General features: G+C 29.5%; 1 protein-coding gene across 1 annotated transcript; it reads right to left on the reverse strand.

The window, feature by feature from the left end:
* Window positions 1–1,436: 1,436 nt before the first annotated feature.
* On the reverse strand, window positions 1,437–21,259 carry LOC129964008 (ionotropic receptor 93a-like). Its single transcript, XM_056078659.1, has 5 exons — window positions 21,160–21,259; window positions 14,016–14,151; window positions 9,822–10,051; window positions 4,016–4,275; window positions 1,437–2,255 (listed from the first exon to the last, which is right to left on the reverse strand). The coding sequence occupies exons 1-5, from the start codon at window positions 21,214–21,216 to the stop codon at window positions 1,925–1,927; spliced, it is 1,014 nt and encodes a 337-aa protein (XP_055934634.1). The 5' UTR covers window positions 21,217–21,259; the 3' UTR covers window positions 1,437–1,924.
* Window positions 21,260–24,028: the final 2,769 nt, after the last annotated feature.

Genomic DNA, 24,028 nt, shown 5'->3' on the forward strand with positions numbered 1-24,028 from the left:
ATATCCGTTAGTCTCAAGGTTACCTGAGAAGAGGTAGACTTTGGTCCCGCAGAGGAAACAGAGTGATTGACCAGGAAAATGACGTCATTCAACCAAAACGAAATATCCGCGAATCGAATCAATTGCGCAGTGTCTATCATTTTCATTCTATAAGTGGCAACAAAGTAATTTTCTTGTTCGTTAGAGTGTGAGCAGAATTAATTTGAGAAATAAACAAATTGTTGGAAATCGCAGTATCAAAACAAAGTCGCGCCATTTTTCTGTAATCGGAATAATTATTTTGTAAAAAATAATTTTATTTTTTGGATTATAAAATTTAACGAGGTTGCATATATTAATGGAAAATTTGCACGGTTATTTCAAGACAAATGATGTTGTGAGCATTCGACTAATGTCAAAAATTAATACACATGATTATTAAAATTTGAATTATTTATATAACAGAAATGCCCCAATCTAAATTATATTTTATTTATAATTATAATTTTAATTTTGATTATAAATTTAATAATTTTATTAAGTTTAATGCGTAAACTTACAATTCCAAAGGTTAAATAGTGGAATTAATCCATATGCAGACGATAAACGCTAGTGATGGCACCATGTCATATTCGGAATCCATTGTATATTTTCTTCAATAATAAAACGCCAATTCACACTTTTAAAATATAATCACTTTTTTCATTATTATTTTCTTATCTCTTAAACTGTATATTATTTCCTATTTGCATAAGAACATTCGTGTTAGTTATTATTATTATTGGAATAAATCTAATCTGAACTACAATAGTGTTTTTGAATTTATAATGTATCTCCTTTTAGTTGATTGATCTATTCGATATTTTAAAATTTTATTAGTTTATAAACATATAAACCAGTATTAGAACCACCCTTCCTTAAAATAGTAAGCAGTAGTAGATTCCAGTAAATTCGCTCATGAGTACAAGAAGGATAGCGCATGCACTGAAAAAACAGATAATAGCAAATGTTTGTCTCGATTGGATAAGTATTTGCTACTATACAATTTCTGCGCATGCGTGGTCTTATTGGATGAATTGTACTAGCTAAATGTAAACTCTACAGAAATTTTTAAAAATTGTATTCATAAAATTGCAATTACCAGGACTTGATTAGTGGAATTAATTCATGTTCACGTGACAATGCGGCGTTAGAGGTTAGATGACACACGCAGTTATGGGTATCATATGAATACAATGCCGTGCGAACTGTCTCATTAGCAATATTAAACATTTTGTAATGACTAATGATTAAAAAAAAGACTCACGAATAAAATGGTTTCTTGATTATTGAAAATTAACTCCACCAAATTTTTTATACAAATAATTTCTGAGAAACTTCAAAAGGAAATTTATTTCGCAAAGCATGGTATGTGAAAAAGCATTAAGGATCTCTTTCATTGTCAATCCATTCAAACTGTCCTAAAGATACATTCCAGTGGAGAAAACATTAAGGATAACTTTCATTGTGAATCCATTCATACCGTCCTAAAGACGCATTCCAGTGGAGAAAACATTAAGGATATCTTTCATTGTCAATCCATTCATACCGTCCTAAAGATGCATTCCAGAGGAAAAAAACATTAAGGATATATTTCATTGTCAATCCATTCATACAGTCCTAAAGATGCATTCCAGTGGAGAAAAACATTAAGGATATATTTCATTGTCAATCCATTCATACAGTCCTAAAGATGCATTCCAGTGGAGAAAACATTAAGGATAACTTTCATTGTCAATCCATTCATACCGTCCTAAAGATGCATTCCAGTGGAGAAAACATTAAGGATAACGTTCATTGTCAATCCATTCATACTATCCTAAAGATGCATTCCAGTGGAGAAAAATTATCTTTCATTGTCAATCAATTCATACTGTTCTAAAGATGCATTCCAGTGGAGAAAACATTAAGGATATCTTTCATTGTCAATCCATTCATACCGTCCTAAAGATGCATTCCAGTGGAGAAACGCTTTGTTGATCTTCTGCTTTCTTCTTGCTTTATTTCTTACTTTTGTCTTCTTCTTACCAGTAAGTCGAAGAAACATGTTTTCTGCCACAAGAGCGATGATTCCAATCCCTGCACCGATACCCATGAAATAAAATGCTCCTTGCAGATCATCGAGGGCCAGAGGTCTTGCCGTGTTCACTGCTATCACGGTGGATTTTGTTTTGGCTTTGAAGAAAGCATCGTCATACCATTTGGTGAAAAAACCTGTCTCTTCTAATCTATCTACCCTGTAAAAGGGAAACTTTACTAATTAAGTTCAATTCTTTTCCAGGAATTCATATTTACATAATATTGAATCAAATAGTCAAACAACTTATATATATTTTGAATTTGTGCACCAATGTTATTTTTGGTAACAAGTTTTTTGCTTTCTAGTCCAGAGTTAGAAGAGTAAGGGCGTTAGACATTTTGTGAACCATATGCAGAGTTAATTTCGTTGGCACATCTCAAATCTTTTTTTTTTTTTTTTACTTAATTTAATTTATTAATTCCTTGTTCGGAATTTAAATTTCATTGATAAAGTTTTAATGTAAAAATTAATTTTGCAGGAGTTATTATAATATATGTAATCCTTTTATCACATTACATCACAAAATAGTTACCTTTGGTTACTTTTAATCAGTTTAAAATGAAGGGTAAAATCTTTCTTTCAGTTCTTTTATTATATCTCCCTTATGTTAAAATATGTATGTATTCATAATGTATTGAAAAATGTACTTCTTGTGTACAACCGACCATCACTCTCCACCACTGAACAAAGCAGTATCTACAGGGAAAAATGTACACTCGGGAATTTGCTTAATTCGGAAAAAATGGTGTAATAATACTGGAAAATATATATTTCTAGGACGAATCCATTATTAAGTCACGGGAAGTTTATAATTTTAATCAACAAGGCTTCTAGTAATTTTACAAATAACTCCATGAAGCTTTTTATGGAGTTTTTTTTATTGTTTTTATTATGATGTAGCATACATTTTTAATGAACTTTTTGGCTGAATTTCTTTATCTTTTTAATAATTTTTTTTACCTTTTTTATTTCATCTCTAGGATTTTGTAATTTATCTCATTAAATTCAGCATAGTCACTTTACTATAGGTACATGTTACTTCCCTGGCTGTATGAAAGGCCATTTTGTATTTAAAAGGTTTGTTTAAAAGACTTTATCGATCACCCTGTATGGAGCCACAATGACTTGTATTTATAGTAAGGTTATGATTGCTTATTACTTTAAAGTACGTTTAAAGTAAAAACTATATAAAATAATTGTTAATTTATATCGTTTTATGTAACGTTTTTATACTGTTAACTTCTCCTTTGATATTTTATTCATTTTTTAAAACATGCAGTCTGCGTATTTTCTTCAAACTTTCAAATGAAACTGACGAATTATCAAATTATACCTCTTAATTTCAGTCATCTGACCTCATACAAATAGATGGTAGTTGTTGCATGTGAACAGGTATGTCTCATAGAAATGCTGTATAGTTTTAGTTACTGAATGATGTTAGATCTTAACGCTATTACGATGGGCATTGTAAAGTTCGAAATCGCAATCATCTTCTTTAAAGCTCTTATTATTTTTAAACTAATTTCTTATCTATTTGTCATAAGCTTATGTTATGAATAACTCGATTTTTTTCTTCTTAATGGAAAGTTTTTAACTTTCGAGAATTACACGAACAAAACTATTTACTATAGGTCTGGAATGATAAAATATAAAAGAATTGTTTTCCTTCTAAATATATTTTTGATGAGATGAAACTTAAGTCGTAAAATATTATTTTTATTCTCATATTCAACTTTCACTGAAAATATTTTTGGAATTCTATTCATGAATATGGAATTCAAATAAATTACGTTTTTTGGAGAAATAGTCCAAAGGTCAATTTGTTAGAAAAAAAAATGATTATTTTACCAAAATTTTGCTTTTATAAAAGAGGATAATTTCAGAAACTTCGATATTTAAATTGAATATACTACATACACATGATCAAAGCTTTTCTTGCAAGGGTGACACTTCTGAATCGCAATTCCAACAGCATCTGTACTGAAAGTTTCTCTGGACATCCGAAACCTGTTGGATCCCATAATAGCAGCATACCATTTCAGTACCATTGTCATATACACGAATGCGTACCTCTTTTTTAGAACCATTTCCATACCTTCAGCCACACTGTGCACTTCAAGGTCAGGATTTTCTTCGATGCTTGTGGCAAAAACTGGATCGACTTCTGCCATATTAGTCTGTAATAGAACATTGAGATTACTGTTGTATGCAGTGTTATTGCTGTTTTTGGGTTTGATATTTTGTCATTCATTTTCATTTGATTGAGTGTCATATTCATTGACATAATTATTGTTAAGGTTTATCACTTGTGTGAGCTACATAATTTTTGTTTGAAGTTTAGTTTAGTTATATTAACGTCAGGTTGTAAAGAAACACTAGGGCTATTTTGGGACGGACCTCGTCATTTTGAACCGCGGTCAGATGACGAGGACGACACCTGAGATGGCACCCTCTCTCCAAACCACACCAACGGGAGGACGTTTGGCCCTAGCTAATTTATCGTGCAACCGACCCCCTTACACGGCGGTTCTTCGGTGGAATGGGGTCTCGAACCTGAAACCCTACGGCTCACAAGCCGAGACCTTACCACTAGGCGACCACAGCAAAATTTTTGTTTGAAAGAATAGATGAAAGACAGTTTCTTGTTTACCCAACTAACCTTTGTTGCCAAATCTTTGCCGCTGCACTATGTCAAATGATTATATTGATGCCGTTTTCATCCTCATTCTCACTACTTATCTGCAGCAAATAATGGGGGGTTCAAATGACATGTAATTAGATAAATTGAAAAGAATTTGTGTATTAGAACAACGTAAATTTTTTCTTCTAGATACGATATTGCAAAAAATTTAAATAGACTATAAATTTATGGTGAATATCGGACTTAATAATGGATCTAACTTAATCTATGATATAATAATCAAATGTAGTTTATTATTAATAATTATGCCAACTTTCATTTGTTTCGAAAGGTTTATAAAAATATATTTTGAAAAAACAAAAGTAGAATATGAATCTTGGAATTAACTTCATATTACTTAGCTGTCTTTTGCGAAATCTATCATCGTAATCGGGTGGATTAGACATAGTCATTGCAGAACTGTACCACTCTCCAATTTTTGCTTTCTCTTATATGTAGTACAGAGAAAGTATAGTAATCGTCAAAAAAAATTCGAACTCAAAATTTTGACCAATCTCCACGTTTTAGACCTCCCTGAACACATTTTAAAAAAATGTCCATCTGTCTATATTTTTGTTTGTGATAAAGATAACACAAAAACGCTTTGATCTGGAGGGTTGAAATTTGGTATACGCTCTTTACAGCAAATTTTCAGATTTCTAATCAGGCTTTGAATAAAATCTGTTGCAGGCGTCCTTGCATATGGTTGTTCTTCATCTGTGTTCTATCTTTGATGTGTGTGAATGTGCCCCCCTGTAAAAAGGGGTTGTGCAAGCGAATGTGTGAGTTTCATCTTCATATGAGCTAGAAGTCATACTTCTGCCCTCGGGTGCTCAGGGGTCTTTACCCTCAGAAGCTACTGCACCCCCTTTCCGTGAAAACGTGGACACGACATCATCATCAGTAAAATCTGTTCAGAGGAAGTCTGTCTGTTCGAATATAAATAAACACGATAACTTTAAAATGAAGAGAGCTAGATAGATAAGATTCGGTACACATATTTAATATCTATAATGTATACATCTGCCAAATTTTGTGCCAAAACCAAATAGTTGACTGTCTGTCTATCTGTACTTTCAGAAACAGGTAAAAGCGATAGTTCAAAAACTGAATGGCTTAAATATATCAAATTAGACATGGGATTTTTGTGACTACAAGTGCCGTTTTGTGTTAAATCTTTGATCAAATAGTTGGGAAAAATGCATCTAAACCACAGATTCGATTTTTCGGGTACTATTAACCGCATGCCATTGATAAATCGCCAAAAAACTCGCCAAGAATGACACGATAGATTCAGTAAAAATGCTAACTTCATGCCACGAATTAATATTTCGTAACTTTTGTACGCCAATGTTATGCGTGGCGTTTTCTGGCGTGACAAGTTTACTACAGAGTTCACTGGAGTATTTTGGGAGATCATTGCCGCTGGTTTCAGTTTATAAATATGATAAATATTAAATTTAGTTTTGCGCATTTCATTTAATCTAAAGTTCAGCTATCTAAAGATTTTCCATGTTAAAAGGAAACACAAGGGGAATCAAAATTTTTAAACAGTACAAATTTCAGTTGCTGTGCAAGCGTATTAACAAATCATATTCATTCCTCTCTTCAGTCTGTGAAGAGAAAAAGATACTGTTGGGTGAATAGTTACGATCTGTATCGCTGCGCACGCGCATGAACAAGCACATTCATTCGCTCTCTGATCATGAAGATTTAAAGGTACTGTTCTGGAAAAAAGCACCTCCTTCTGTTCTAGAAATGGTGAAAGGGGAATATTAAATGTTTATCTGCTGCAAAAATTTTTCGTGAGTTTGAAAGTAGAGTAAACTTGATTATAAAAAAAATGGAAGATAATTAATTGATAAATATAAAAAAATGTTTTATCAAATTTTTATTTAAATAAATATGTAAATAATATCCATTCATGTGCATTTATTTAAATCTTACAGATTCACAACTTTTTTTTGTTTAACCATAATTGAGTAAAATATTTATAGCACAGAATAAGGATTATAAGAAAAATAATCGAAAACATTTTGAACATTTAACTAAACATTTGTAATTGCTTAGTTTAAATTTTTTTATTACATTATCATTCAAAAATTCACTTATCTACATCATTTAGAAATCTAATAAATTAATTAGGCAAAAATAATTAACATAAACACAATTTAAATTAGTTCGCACTGCGCAATATAGAGCATAATACAAGACTTCCAATGCTATAATGCACGATCCACCATTGATCATAATAATCAACGAATTTTTTAGTTTGAAACGGTATAGAATTGATTAAAATTTATTTCCATTCCCAGAAATTAGTTGCCAGCATAGTATCAAGCTGCCACTGATCATAATGATCAAAATTTATTCATAAAATATGGAATCGATAGATTTATTTCAAGTAGTATCAACTAATTGCCAGTAATGCACCAAGCTGCCTCCAATCATGATAATGAAAGTTTATTCATCTTATGAATATATAGAATTGATAAAGATAGATTTCAGTGACTAGAAACTACATACCAGCAATGCACTAAGCTGCCACCGATTATGATAATGAAAGTTTATTCATTGTGTGAAAATATATAATTGATAAAGATCTTTTTCAGTGACTGGAAACTAGATGCCAGCAATGCCCCAAGTTGCCACCAATCATGTTAAGGAAAGTTTATCCAGTACGTAAAAATAAAGATTTGATTAAGATCTATTTCAGTCAATGCGAACTAGATTCCAGCAATGTACCAAGCTGCAGACAGTCATGTTAAGGAAAGTTTATTCATTATGTGAAAATAAAAAAAATGATTAAGATCTATTTCAGTGACTAGGAACTACATACCAGCAATGCACTGAACTGCCACCGATCACGATAATGAAAGTTTATTCATTGTGTGAAAATATATAATTGATGAAGATCTTTTTCAGTGACTGGAAACTAGATGCCAGCAATGCCCCAAGTTGCCACCAATCATGTTAAGGAAAGTTTATCCAGTACGTAAAAATAAAGATTTGATTAAGATCTATTTCAGTCAATGCGAACTAGATTCCAGCAATGTACCAAGCTGCAGACAGTCATGTTAAGGAAAGTTTATTCATTATGTGAAAATAAAAAAAATGATTAAGATCTATTTCAGTGACTAGGAACTACATACCAGCAATGCACTGAACTGCCACCGATCACGATAATGAAAGTTTATTCATTCTGTGAAAATATATAATTGATAAAGATCTTTTTCAGTGACTGGAAACTAGATGCCAGCAATGCCCCAAGTTGCCACCAATCATGTTAAGGAAAGTTTATCCAGTACGTAAAAATAAAGATTTGATTAAGATCTATTTCAGTCAATGCGAACTAGATTCCAGCAATGTACCAAGCTGCAGACAGTCATGTTAAGGAAAGTTTATTCATTATGTGAAAATAAAAAAAATGATTAAGATCTATTTCAGTGACTAGGAACTACATACCAGCAATGCACTGAACTGCCACCGATCACGATAATGAAAGTTTATTCATTGTGTGAAAATATATAATTGATAAAGATCTTTTTCAGTGACTGGAAACTAGATGCCAGCAATGCCCCAAGTTGCCACCAATCATGTTAAGGAAAGTTTATCCAGTACGTAAAAATAAAGATTTGATTAAGATCTATTTCAGTCAATGCGAACTAGATTCCAGCAATGTACCAAGCTGCAGACAGTCATGTTAAGGAAAGTTTATTCATTATGTGAAAATAAAAAAAATGATTAAGATCTATTTCAGTGACTAGGAACTACATACCAGCAATGCACTGAACTGCCACCGATCACGATAATGAAAGTTTATTCATTGTGTGAAAATATATAATTGATGAAGATCTTTTTCAGTGACTGGAAACTAGATGCCAGCAATGCCCCAAGTTGCCACCAATCATGTTAAGGAAAGTTTATCCAGTACGTAAAAATAAAGATTTGATTAAGATCTATTTCAGTCAATGCGAACTAGATTCCAGCAATGTACCAAGCTGCAGACAGTCATGTTAAGGAAAGTTTATTCATTATGTGAAAATAAAAAAAATGATTAAGATCTATTTCAGTGACTAGGAACTACATACCAGCAATGCACTGAACTGCCACCGATCACGATAATGAAAGTTTATTCATTCTGTGAAAATATATAATTGATAAAGATCTTTTTCAGTGACTGGAAACTAGATGCCAGCAATGCCCCAAGTTGCCACCAATCATGTTAAGGAAAGTTTATCCAGTACGTAAAAATAAAGATTTGATTAAGATCTATTTCAGTCAATGCGAACTAGATTCCAGCAATGTACCAAGCTGCAGACAGTCATGTTAAGGAAAGTTTATTCATTATGTGAAAATAAAAAAAATGATTAAGATCTATTTCAGTGACTAGGAACTACATACCAGCAATGCACTGAACTGCCACCGATCACGATAATGAAAGTTTATTCATTGTGTGAAAATATATAATTGATAAAGATCTTTTTCAGTGACTGGAAACTAGATGCCAGCAATGCCCCAAGTTGCCACCAATCATGTTAAGGAAAGTTTATCCAGTACGTAAAAATAAAGATTTGATTAAGATCTATTTCAGTCAATGCGAACTAGATTCCAGCAATGTACCAAGCTGCAGACAGTCATGTTAAGGAAAGTTTATTCATTATGTGAAAATAAAAAAAATGATTAAGATCTATTTCAGTGACTAGGAACTACATACCAGCAATGCACTGAACTGCCACCGATCACGATAATGAAAGTTTATTCATTGTGTGAAAATATATAATTGATGAAGATCTTTTTCAGTGACTGGAAACTAGATGCCAGAAATGCCCCAAGTTGCCACCAATCATGTTAAGGAAAGTTTATCCAGTATGCGAAAATAAAGGATTGATTTAAACCTATTTCAGCTACTACGAACTTGCCAGCAAAGCACCAAGCTGCCATCAATTATGATAATCAAAGTTTATTCGTTCTGAAAGAATACAGAGTAACAAAGGTTTATTTCAATGAATAGCAACTTGAAGTTGTGAGTAATGTACCAACCATGAGGAAATGTTCATAAGTGCTTCCAGTCGTGGTACCATAACGAATAGCGTGGGCTGCCAAGGCCTTTCGTAATTTGTTGATGGTATCGACTGCAGGTCGCCGTCCCGGGTACGTCATAAAGGATGTTAAAGTACCAGCATAGCTCCAGAGTATCACCAGAATGAAAATCCACCAGAAGCTGATGAAGAAGCGGATGCTGTATCTATCTGGTGCCGGCGATGGAGTTCCTGAAGGAGGAAGGAATTAGATGACGAATGTTTCCCTATCATCATATGCATGGTTATAAATAATATGTGCACGGTTGATTGTAAATGCAGTTATAATTCAGAAATGTCACAGAATCAAATACAATTCACGGTTGACTGTTAGTGAAAAAATAATTATAAATAACAATTACTATTTTGAAATTAAATATCAGATATTCAAAATTTTTAGAAATATTTCATATTACTCAACCTATTTTTCGAATTTTATAAGTTGACATACTGTTTTTAAATTCGGATATGATTGCTGACAAAATTTGTTCAAAACGTTTTAAAGGGCAAACCGTTGTATTTGTAAATTAGGATACTGTTGATGGTAAAAAAAAATTGTTCAAAACGTTTTAAAGGGCAAACCATTGAATTTAGGAGAATGAAATTGAGCTCATAGATATTTCTAAAATAGTAGGTCTTCTCTAAGAATTTTTTCAAAATTTTAACTTATTTCTTAGTTAAAATTTAATTAAAATTTTAATTCTTGATAATTTCGGAGAATATTACGGCACAAAAGAATTTCTAAACAACTTTGATTAAAAAAAAAAAAGCTTTTCAATGATAGAAATTTTGTTTTCATGCAATCATTTTTTAATTCCAGTAAACTGAAAAATATTTTGTAACAATATTTTTTCATTATTTCATTTACTAGAATTATACTTATGTTCATTGAGGGGATATTAATGGAATTTTTTTACACATTTTCGGTATTACATAATTAAAAGCAAACTTTTGGAAATATAAAAACACACGAAATAAGCTTGATACCATTTTCACGCTACAATACTTCAGACTAAACATTCCAATCGTCTTTAATTATTTTATTAAATGTTAGAATATCGAAATGCTAAAATAAAACTATATTGTTCAATCGACTATTCTTTCTTTCTTTTTTATGTTAGCATATTTTTCTTGAAAGAATGCCGTTTCAACAAATTCTATAAATGTTTAGGAAAATGTTATATGTTTTTAAGATAACGGTTTGGGGGATGATAATGGATTTTCCATAAACAAAAGAGGGTCGTCGCTTAATACATGTACATAGTCGTCTTATCAAGAGTATATTAATATTTTGTTTTAATAGCAAAAATAAATATTATGTCAAGTTTAATATTATCATATCAAACATTATTAATAGCTTTTAAACAACACCATTAGGTTTCGAACCACTGAGTACACACATCGAGGAGAATGAAAGATAAATTTTGTTAGGATTAATTTATATAAGAAAGCAATAGATGTTTTTAGCGAAAGCTTAAAACAATGAACTTTTTAAATTAAGTCTCATATCTTCAGGAAATTTTATCTTTTTTTTTGGTATAGCAAATTTAATAAAGCTCGTTTTATCATTTTTATATTACTCAAGATTTTGACAAATTTTTGCGTTTCAGATCCCCCTGAGTTAAAAAACAACAACATATATTTAGAATCATGCTTATCTGTTTTTTGAACACGATTGCTCAAAAGCACTTTGTCTTAGACGGGTAAAGTTTGATATGGTGAAATTCATTCTCAGGTAGTCCTTGTACTAGCGAATACGATAGTTAAAAACGTAAAGGGTTAAATAAAAAATAGAGAATAGAATATCTAAAGCTTAGAATATTAAAGCTTAAAGATTAGAAAATTTGAACCAATTCCTTCAAAGAGTTGACCGTCTATCTGTCTGTTCATTCGCATGCTTTAAACATGATAACTCAAAAACGAAACGACTTAAATTAATCATATTTGGTTTGCTATCTTGTTTTTAAAATCGTAATTATGTACCGCTGTTGGTTTCAGTCAATCGAAGCGAGATATCAAAATGCATATTTGATTTTCTTTAAATATAATACTGGACACATAGTTCTCATATGGGAGACTCTGAAAATAAATATCTGAGCACTGTGGCCTTCACGATTTGCTCAAGACCTATTGTTTTATCTGGGAGAAAGGAAAGGGAAATAACAACTATATTTATGATCTTATATTTTAGAACACGAGAACGTTTCAGAAAGACCACTCCTGCTAATTTTCTTAAAATAATATTTCAATTGTGAATCTTATTCTATAATATGCATTGACACACGGAGCTGCAAATAAATATTCTGAGTGAACAAATTGATTGTCGAATATTTATGTCAAATATTTGCTAAATAAAGAGCTTTTTATTTTCTCGTTTGTAATTCCAATTGGTAATTTATTTTCTCGTTTGTAAAAAGAAATATTCTAATCACTTGTAATTCCAATTGGAATATTAGATGTATCTTATATTTATATTAGAACTTTCTAAGACTGAAAAGAAAGGGAAAAAATCTATTTTTAGAATTCAGTTTATGTGCGATAGGATTTAAGTTCAGTTCCACACGATAGCAACATACAGTTACGTCAGGGCGCTTTCATCTCCTCGCCCGATCGGCAACTAGATAGAGAACCGAGTTAAGTGAATAAGGAGTGAATAAGGCTCTGATGTGGCTGGCAATGTGATGTCTGGTTTTTAAATTGGTATAAAAGGTTCTTTATTCTTTTTTTTTCGGTTTCTTTAATTGTTTCTTGTTCTAAATATTGTGCATGTCTTTAAAGTTTTAATTAAAGCTATTTTAAATACTAAATCTTTCAATCAGCTTTGAATATCACACACAAATCCGCATTTATAAACAAGATAACTGAAAAACAGATTAAGCTAGAAACATGGAATTTGGCGAGTGGTTTTTCTTTTACTGTTTTAAACCTAGGTTAAATGCTGGATGAAATCTGACAAAGAAAAGTCTTCTGTCTTTTCGAGTGCATATGAATACAGTAATTTGAAAAGGAAATGAATTAGAAGGGATAATTTTAATGTGAGCCTTTTTATATGCGCATAAAATTTGTGCAAAATTGATAAAATAATTAATTATCGTCTTATGTATCAGTTGATATATGAAAAGGATAACGCAACAAATTAGAGGGTTGATTTTTTTTAAAAGTACGTTTTATGCCTATATTATAAATCTGCCTGTATATTTTTGAACCTATTTGTTCTGAAAGATACAAGATGATGCTACACATAAAATGTGGCATATTATAGAAATCCACGAGAGAATTAGAACAATCCCTGTGGGCTATATTTATTTTGTCTAGTTAATAATTTAAGAGGAATTAACAACATGGTCTGATTGCTGAAACTTTTCATTCACTTGTTATCCTTCTTAAGGAAACTAGATGCTTTCGACAACGAAAATACTCGAAATTTCAATCGTAGATAAAGGGGAGTTTTTTAAAAGAAAATTATGTATCTGATTCAAAATTTAGTAAGCATATAAAAAACATGAATGATAAATTTGTTGAAAAATGTTTGTTATTTAAAATATTTTTTTTTTCTAATAGCAAATCAAACATGTGTTAATCTTCAATTTCATAATCACAAATCGTTACCTAAAGAAAAACATTGCTAGCTAAAATTACTCCAAATTTTGGATAGAATGTGCATATAGATTCAGTAATTACAGTAAATATATTTTTATTTTAATATGCCTAATAAAAATTTAAGAAGTAAAAAATGTCACGTAAAAAAATATCTGGTATTTTTTTATTATAAACAGCTTCTTAAAATTATACTATTTCACAAAAATAAATAAAATACAGAAATAAAAAATAAATAAATTTAACAGATAACAATTAATGTTTGGGAATATTATAAATTACGATTTCATACGATTACAATTAAAAGAATACTTATGCTTATCGAAATTTGTAAAAAATATGTTTTATGGAAAAGGCAACCGCCTCCATTTGTATTTTTTCATAAGGGCTTCTGTTACATTTTTAAAAGTAAATTTTTTAACTTCCAGCTTTTTAAAATTGTGCACTTTATGCATTTTTATAAAGAGTAAAATTCATTCTATATTTTTTGAGACAAAAACTGAAAGAAAAAAAAACTCGATTTTCTTTAGGGGTACAAACGTTTCCTTTAGAACAATACCTTGCTGTCCCAGAGTCCTTAGGAGGAACCAAATATTGTAAGCACTCCGCACTCCTCTTTTGGTGGGAAGGGAGTGCGTTATCAAGTATAAGGTAGCAGTGCATAAGCATAAGGTTGCAAGAAGTGTCACCCAAACCTGAAATAATAAATATACCATTTCAAATTTCCTCTTTTAAAAAATCAATTTTATTATTTTCAATTATTTATTTTATTGCGGTTTGTTATTTAATTAGAGAAAAGAGCATTTTTAATCTTAGTATAAGTAAGTGTTATACTTCTGCAACTATATATATATATATGTTACATTTCTAAACAACTGAACCAACATTTTGCCGTTTTCTCGCAGTTACTTCAGACCAAATTATCCAACAAGAAATACTATTAAAACATTGTAAAATTCAAAATTTATAAAATAAAAAAATAAATTCAATTCAAAATTTTAATGAAATCTATTTCTAGCTTTTGAAATTTTCTTCCAATTTTTGTTATTTTTCAAAATTTAATCAATTGAATAGATGCAGACGATTTTGGAATAAGGAAAATTGCAGATACTTCAGAACTAAACAACGACGAGATTTTGTCTACTTTAACGGTCTACTCTACCATTATTTTTTAATCTTTCTCTTTTATTTTTTAATTATTTTTGACAACATTTTTTATTGAATTTAAAAGACAATTTGGGCAATATTTGTAGCAATTTTTTTTGATGTTGAAGAATAAGAATATAAAAATAGAACTGTAGCCAGAATAATTTAGCAGCAAAATTCTGGAAGAACAACAAAAAAAAATTAAAATCAGATGTTTAACAACTTATATATATAAAAAACAACCGTTGATTCAGTTTAAAAGATATTGAAGAAATTAGCTAACAGATGTTTTTTAAAAACCGTCTGGCTCAATCGATTTTCTCATGTTAGTTAAAAACCTTTCATGTGATAAAAGGTTACGTGTATTACAATATTTCATAAAGAGGTAGATTTACATTAAAAATATTAGGCATGAAATTATTTAAATATTTTAAATATTCCTGTTTAACGTCGGATATATCGGCAGGTGATTTCAGTAATCGATTTTCTAAGTTAAGAGATATTTGCTCTTAATTTTGCTTCTCTTCTAAAGTCGTTTTCTTCGCAAACTGTAGAACAAGGATGCAATTTTATATTACTAGTTGATAGTTTCCTAGAGACGATTAGATTTTCGAACCTGATTTCCTTTTTGTTAAGAAAAATATTCTAGTTTTACCTTGAAAATCTTTTCCCTTCTCCTTTTTTATATGTAGACCAGTTCTCTTTGCTTGCTCTTTTCTTTTCTTTCTTTCTTTCTTCTTTTTTTTTTTTAACTATAATGTATAATTTCTGAGACTCTGCGTTTTAAATTAGAAGGTAAAGCAAACGTAAAACCAGTTTGGGGGAAATTAGTTTCTTAATTCTCTTCTACTCTTACTCTAAATATTTCTTTTTTTTGGGGTGGGGCATTTTTCTAAAGTGATATAAAGAACAGAAATATAGTTGTTTTTTTATTAATTCAATGTAAAACTATGGTAGCCAAACTACGTGTTTTTTATTAATATATGTTATTTTCAGCAAATTCAATGAATCTATGATATCAAAGATTTCTGCACACATGAATTTTTATTCAACACAATGAAATACAAAAACATAAATTTGAAATATAACGATGAAACATAAATTTGAAATATAACGATGTAGAAATATTACGAATTATTTTTTTTTCAATTAGTGTGTATATCGTAATATGTTCAAGTTACTAAGTCTCATTGGTTAAAGTTATTTATTCATATATTATTAATTCATGTGTGCACAAGAATTATACAAACATTTTCTAATATTATTTACGCAAGAAATTTTGTTGAATGCTTATTTATTTTCTACATGGGTTATATTTTAATTCTTTCTATTTAATTTGTATAATGTGCCAGAGCTGTATTTATATAGGCTACTCATCTGATTGTATACGGAATGTAAATTTTCATCTAACTTTCACATGAGTGTTAATAATATTGCGAGAAAGGGATTCATGATACAGCAAAATACATTTTCGAATATATTAATCAGATTTTCACCATTTCCAGTAATATTATAATTAAATCAGAAAATGTATAGTTTCAATATTAAAAACTAGGCCGACATCTTTCTCTAAATAGAGGTGTTGCAAAAATAATTAAAATTTTTAAAAATATTCATGTAATTTTGAATATGATCATAAACATTCATGTGTGATTTTTATTTGAGATGAGATATTTATTAAATTGGTTTTGAAGGAAGAAATGAATCGGCAAAAAAATCCAAATTCCAGATTAATATAAGGGAGGGGAAGGCTGTTCGCACAGTTTCGGGTTCATGATTGGTGGACTAAGTTTTGCATGATTTCTAGAAAACTACCCGTTTTCTTAAGCTTCAAACTATAGCTTGCAGAGCATCTTAAATTATTAAAACTAAAATAATACTCCAAGCAATTTAGAATTCCAACGGCTTGTTTATTCTTTCAACATAACAGCGTATCTTACAAGTATTGCCAGATTCCAGAAGGTTTACAATGGATCATCAGCTATTATACAAAAAAATGAATGAAATAATATTAACAAAATATGCTTATCAAAGGAAAAAATCGTTTGCTTTTATTTTTTAATAATATTTTAACAAAATAAAAATGGTAGCAGTTATAAAATGTCTGAAAAGGAATCGTCTGCTAAATGTCTATTAACAAATTTAGATTATGATATTTACCAAACACTAAGGGTTCAGTATCGTATCATCACAAATCATCAATTAATGCCGATTTTCAAGTTAAATATGCCTTTTAACTTTAAGACAAAAATTCAGAAAATGGCGTGCAGGTTGAAATTTTATGCTAATTATTACTGAAAATTGTGGATTTCGTCTCTAAATTGTCTTTGAGTGGTTTCTAAATGAGACGTAAATATATCAATTCCAGTTCTTGAGCACTAAAAACAAAGGCAACACAGAATTACTTTATTTAATTAATAAATGTTTACTTTTTTATTTCTAGAAATATATAAAGTGCCATCAAAAATTTCTATCGCATGATTTTGATGAAACTTTGAGTTTTAGACCACCATGAATTCGAAAGAGAGAGAGAGAGAGGGAAAAAAACTATTTTTAAAATTAACTTTGCGAATATAATAACTCAAAAACAAATCAATCTAGACACTGACACCACAAATTACCCTCGAACTCGGAGCTTCCATTGCAAGCTCAAAGTTCGAACACCAAACGTTCCTGAACGATTTTATTATCAAAACTAAATTTTGCAGAGTTTTGTTACAAACCAATATTCAAATATATAACTAGTGAACATATTTAACAATAGTTTTGAGAATTAAAAAAAATTATATTTCTTGATAATATTATCATGAATATTCGAACTATCATCACGAATATATATTTTATTGTAAGGGATATATATTTTATCCGGAATATATATTTAAAAAAGTAAACAAATAAAAAAAATCGTGAATGTAAGAACTAACTTGAATGCGATAGTGTTCGGAGCTTTATTTTCAAAGCCTTGCACATGAATATTTTTGGTAATATAGTAAAAACACTGAATATGTCGTTTGGGCATCTTTTTGAAGACAGATTAAAAACAAAATTTGGCACAGAATCTTTCTAGTAATGAAATCACATATTATAATTAATTTATCTAAATCATTTCGATTTTGCGTTATTCCGTTTACATGCCAAATGTACAGACCGACGAACAGTTAATCCCTGGACAAATCTGTTGCATATCTATACTTTCAGTGTTAAAACTGTGAACTAAATTTTATACATCTATTTCTCTCTATTTAGAAGTTATAGTGTTAATTTCATGTGGACAGAAAAACAAACCTACTGCGAATAGATTCCATTCAAAACTTGACAGAAATTTACAATTTAGAGTAAAGACCATATTCCAAATTTCATCTGTCTAGCTCATTCCGGTTTTGAGCTATAGTGTTCATAGACAGACAGATAGACATATTTATTAAAAAAATATTTCTTCTGGATTCAGAGGGTTCTAAATTTCACGTTCAAAGTTTTTGATGATTACAATACTTCTTTCTTTCATCGTAAAATTAAAAAAAAAAAATCTAGGTAATTAAAAAGTATTTTGTTTTTCCTTTTAAAAACAGAATTCAAATAAAATATATTTAATTCTTATTCCTTAATATCAAGTAAATAAAAATGTACGAATTTTGCTTTTCTCAAGTTTTCGGTATTCCGTGATGCGTCGTTCCATAAAAGTACATTGCAGTCGGACCAAAAAACCCTAATCAGAATTCATGATAATAACTCTTAAGTAGCCACGGCAGTTTCGCTGTTGATTTTGAAAGAGATAACAGATGAAATCAAGATTAATGACTTAACCTCATTCGTCAGATATTACACAAGATAAAGGAGAAATTCCTTATTTCATAAGATTCAATGACTCGCAGTTTGGGGAAAAGATTCTTTTAAACCAGTGGCGGATTTTCAATTAGGCAGACTAGGTAACTACGTAGGTTCACTAAATTTAAGAGGGGCTTACAGGCAGATTGATAGAAAGATGCTATTAGCCTAGTTGCCAAATAAATAAATTTGAAAAATATAAAAATCAATGAATCATGAAATATTAGGACAATATTAATAATTTATCAAGTATAATTAGTCAGGCTTCTATGGGTTTCATTTTATTCATTTAGCTATTAGAAAAAAACAAATTTATAAACACCTAGTTTCTACATTAGTAATATTGTGTGCAAGTATGGAAGTCGGATAGTCTCGGGTTTTACAAATCGATAAAAACAAATACATTTTTACAAAATTTGAGCAGAAAAAAAACTGATTATCCTAAAATAAATTATTAATATATTAAAAATATCTTGAAATATGACCAGCGTATTAAGTATCCATACTAAATTCATCAATACGTTACGAAAAGGGCCTCATAATTTGAACCATCAAAAGACACAAAATACCTCAATATCAACTATTTCTTCTTATAATATATAAAATTTAGCATATTTTATATGGTATTATTGTATGTGGTAGAAGGTAAATCGTTATACAGTTTCCCATAAAAACCGATAAAAAGAAAACGCTCATAAAAGATTTAAAAAAAATATTTTATTCTTAAAGAATTATTATAAAAATTTTACTCGATGAAATACACTAAGCAAATATTTTTTGACGCTCTTAATTGTTTCTTAAAATCATTTATAATACATTTAATTGATTAATTTATATTTAATATATGAAAATAATTTTTTTTTTCATATCTTGAACCAGAATTTACCAACTTAAGAGTATGAGCTGATTTTTGCATCGATTTTTTTCCAAAATTGTCCTGTTCAATAGTAAGACAATAATGGCTTTATCCTAGAGAATTCATTCTACTTCCTGATTAATGTTCTATATATTATCGGTTTATGATGCATGAGCAAGATGTAGCAATAATGTACTAAATACAAAGATTAAATTTTGCACCACTAAAGGGGAAAATAGGCTGGAACAAACTCAATTACCAGGATGCAGATATCAGTGGGATTCATTATATCAAGGCATCGTCATAGACATAGACAATATATCTACGTTTCTATAAGGTTTCTACAAAGTTTTCTTTACAATTTCATGATTTTATTGAGAACAAAACTGAATAGGTAAATAGATTAATAGGATATAGTACAAACTAAAGAATAGACAATGGAATTTATTGCTTCATTTAAATCACCTCATAATGAGTACAATTAGTTGCAAAATACATATAAAAACAGAATTCGATTCTTCGGACATGTTTTTTTTTATAGCATAGCATCATCAATGATCATAGTGACACCAGACCATTCGGTTTTGTACATCAATTCTTTCTCTTATATCATAAAATGCTTGTGATCTGTACAAAACGTAGACATGATGGCGAATATTTCCCATTTTTCAGTTTTGCTGACTATAAAAAATCAGTTTTGTTTTAATGAATCACTACATATAGCTCCATCAACAGGGTCTCTCAAATATACAAATGACAAATGCACTATAGTGCAAACTTTTATGACAACTGGATGGGTTTATAGGACAGATTTGATTTATGTGTCTCATCCGTTGCAGATTTAGTAATTTTTTTAAACTTTAAAGATACCTTGTGGAAGCCTTTATTCTTATTTCTTTCTTAAAATTGTAACATTCCCCGTTTTCCAGTACTGATAAGACATTGTGTTGTACTGATTCATTGTGTCGTCGCTGTTACTTACTAAACTCTTCGGGATAGCCAGATAGTGGATCTTTTCACCAGGGTGGTCTCGCATCTGTTCATTTGTGACTACAATGACAGACCACATATGGAATTCCTCGTCCCAAAGGTATTGATAGTACCTTCAAAGAGAAAGGGGTGCCCAAACATCTGGATGCTAAATGTTTCTCTTTGTGAAAGGACCTTCCCACAACCCACTGGCGCCGCTGAAAGAGCATATGGCTGAACTCCGATTGGCCGAAGGAGAGCTCAAATGACCAATGTAAATTAAGAGGCGGAGATTGTCCCCGAAATAAAGCACGGAGATTTTTTTTAAGAGAGGAGAGAAGAAACGAATTGCAGAGGACGGTTGGACTACGCCCACGAGTTCGGAATCTGAGAAACTACCCCTGGAGTTGTCGTGTTGCCATGACGAAGAACAGAGTTCCAAGAAAAAAAACCTTCGAATTTGGTTGTTGTATCTCCTACTACAGGTGTAAATATCTATTTATTTAACCAAGATTAGAACAAGTTGTTCTTTGTATAATAGGGCTGTAAAATAAAGAATTGTCTGGAAATTCTGCTTTGTTATTTGATCAGTCTAGATCAGGACATTACAAAATTTATAAAAATGTCATCTGCAAAAAATTGCATCCAAAACATTCCATTTTGCATGAAATGCCCATTAATTTAATTTCTTGACGATATTATACGGCATTGAAAATACCGAACAACACCATAGAAATCAACTAATATCTGGTGCTAATACGGTTAAATGCTTCATATTTTAAATTTTTCTTGAATTACAGTGCATTTAATAAAATAATATTATTTTTTTATCTTAAAATTTATTAAATATTTAATGTTCGAATAAAACATAAAAATATTGTTTTGTTGTGGGAAAAAAAATACTCACTTCTAATTGCAGAGGCTTGATGAGAACTAATTTTCTAGCTTGCAGAGCCGGATTCATAACGATGAAGCCTATTTTTCCAAAAATATAGGGAGAGCTAAAATCAACAGCTTTCATTCTTCTAATGCTAATAGAGAGCGTGGCTACGGTGAAGAGAGCTTCCTGTGAAAGAATATTTACAAATCAGGATTGAAATAGGAATTATAATTAAAAGTGAAAAATGACCAAGAAATGGTAAGCGTTTTGGTTGTTTATAAAAATAAGGGCTTTAAAAATAACCAACAGTCAATTAAAAAAATAGGATTAGATCAGTAGGTATAAACTGTAAAAGTCTTATATTTCCAAGCTTTTATTACTTTTTTTTAATCTTGTTTTTAAGTTGACTGAATAATGTGTTTTAAAATACAAAATAATAATTTAAAAAAAAAAATCTGTGTTGTTATGTTTTTTAAAGGGTTTTTACGCGATTGTTTTTTCTGTTTCATACGATATAAATAGTTGAACAATTCTGTTTACAATCTCTTTCTTTTTTTAATTCCATTTATATATTACAAATAAAAAAAACTTCATTAAAAATTACTTAAGAAAAATAACCGATATCAATAAGCTTAAAAAGTTATACTGTGAATGATATAATTTTTCTTTTTCTTTAGGATACTAGAAATAAAAAGTTTACTATAATCGAGAAGATTATATTAGTTACATTATATTTAAAAAAGTTTCTTTCTTAACATTTTGCGTGCATGAAGAAAATGCATTTGTTCTTGTTCTCATTATTATTATTTTTCTTTTTTAATTGTGTGGATGTAAACATGGGAATGTTTCAGTTGAACATTTTAACATGATTTATGGTGACATGGTTATAAACATTTATAGTGGCATACTTTCTTGAAACAGCGTATCCATAGAATGCAATGCTTCATAGAATTAACTATTGTACCTAGAGCTACCAAATTTGGTACGTAGTTATTTCTTTGGTAATAAGGATCAATCAGAAAGTGTTTTTCTAAATTTAATTGAATTTAATTTTAATCATTTTTTTCAACAGCTTTAAAGCATATTACGACACAAAACAATTTTTACATCACTTTAAAATTGAAAAAAAATTAGCTTTTTATTTTATCAATTTTATTTCGTGAAGTGCTTACTTTTATCAGAATAAAATTTTCAAAATTATTTTTAAGCATGATTTGTAACGATGCTTTTGATCCTTGTACGAAAATTCAACACAATTTTACTGTTTCTTAAAATTTTTCACTCACTATTCTTTTATTAAGATGTAGCAAAATAGATTCGTTTTCTTTGGATAAAAATTTAAAATCAGAGTTTTTATTTTTATCAACATGATAATGTTATTTAGACCGGTATTTTTATGTCAATTGAGAGCTGTCAAAATTTGTATGTACAGAATACAACGGCCGATGCAAGATTCAAGACAGACGAATCAAATCTAAAACCTTAAAATTTTAAGAGAACTGGGATTAGAGGTTCAAAATTCAATATGTTTAAGAATTTTTAAAATCCGAAATTTAATGTGTATAATAATTACAGGTCTCCATCCACAGCTAGTCAGGTACTTAAAATTTTATACTTTATTATTACACCAATTGCACTTCTTTAATTTTTTTCGGTCTTCACTGATAGATAGCTTTTTGAAAGGAGTAAATATTGGCTGAAGGATTGGTTTTACATGCAGTTATACAACAAGCACATACAAGCTGATAATAAATGAAAAAAATTGCTTTGAATTAATTTTTAATTTTAATAAGTAAATCTGAGTATTTTTAAGGTATATTATATTATTTAAACACTACAATTTTATGCGAAGTTGCTTTTTATGAATTTTTTAGCTGTTTTTCTATAGCAATTTTAAAATATTTTTTTTTATTGAATGAGGAATTTTGTATTATATTGTATGATTGAATTATGTATTATTTTAAATTTTTGCATTAAGGTGTACGTACACACTAGAAGATTTTTTTTTAAAAATTTTAACTTTAAAAATCCAGTTTTTTCACAGTAGGTCATTAATATATGTTTAAACTCATTTCAGTGAGAAAAACCATATTACACTAATTATTAATTAATTAAATAATATTTAATAAGCTAATTAGCCTATTTTTTGAAACATGATATCTTAAATTATAATTTGTACAGACACACAATTCTAGTTGAAAATGATGCCTAATATTAGTCTTCATGTTGTCTGCCTCAACCAAGTTATAAAAATATATAGTTTTTTTAACAATTTTTTCATAAACGATGAATAGAAAAAGCGAGAATTTTTCTGTAATTTTAACTTTTAAACAGCTATAAAAAAATTTATTTCCATAAATATAACTTTGATTGAGGCACAAAAGATTTGCTATTTCATACAGATTATTTTGATATATAAATAATTGTATTTGGTTCATTTCTTGTTGAGTTATGATTGTTTGAATGAAGCAACATAGTGGAAAAATATCATTCTTCATAAAATGAGTTTTAAAAAAACCGTAACTAGAGTTTTTAATGAAAGCACTTCAAGAAAAATAATTATAACGCTAGAAATATTTCGAATATTGACAGCATCTTGGTATCGTTTGAAAGCTAAAGGATCAGAGAACATTATTAAGCAATAAAAAAAATATTCGGTATTTTGAACTATCTTCGAAGTTTCAAGTGTGTACATACACCTGAACTCATTCTCTGTACATAATTCAGGTTCATAAAACTCAAAATAGATCTATGCTAAATAATTGACTTCAAAAATTATTTAAACATAGTTTTATTTCCCTATATATTTGATCGGTAATAATTAAATTTAGATACATGATCTTCATTTGCTTGGATATTTATAATTTGGCACGATATCTTGCTTTCAAATGTATTA

The sequence above is a fragment of the Argiope bruennichi genome, chromosome 3, assembly GCF_947563725.1.
Source record: "Argiope bruennichi chromosome 3, qqArgBrue1.1, whole genome shotgun sequence".
Classification (NCBI taxonomy): domain Eukaryota; kingdom Metazoa; phylum Arthropoda; class Arachnida; order Araneae; family Araneidae; genus Argiope; species Argiope bruennichi.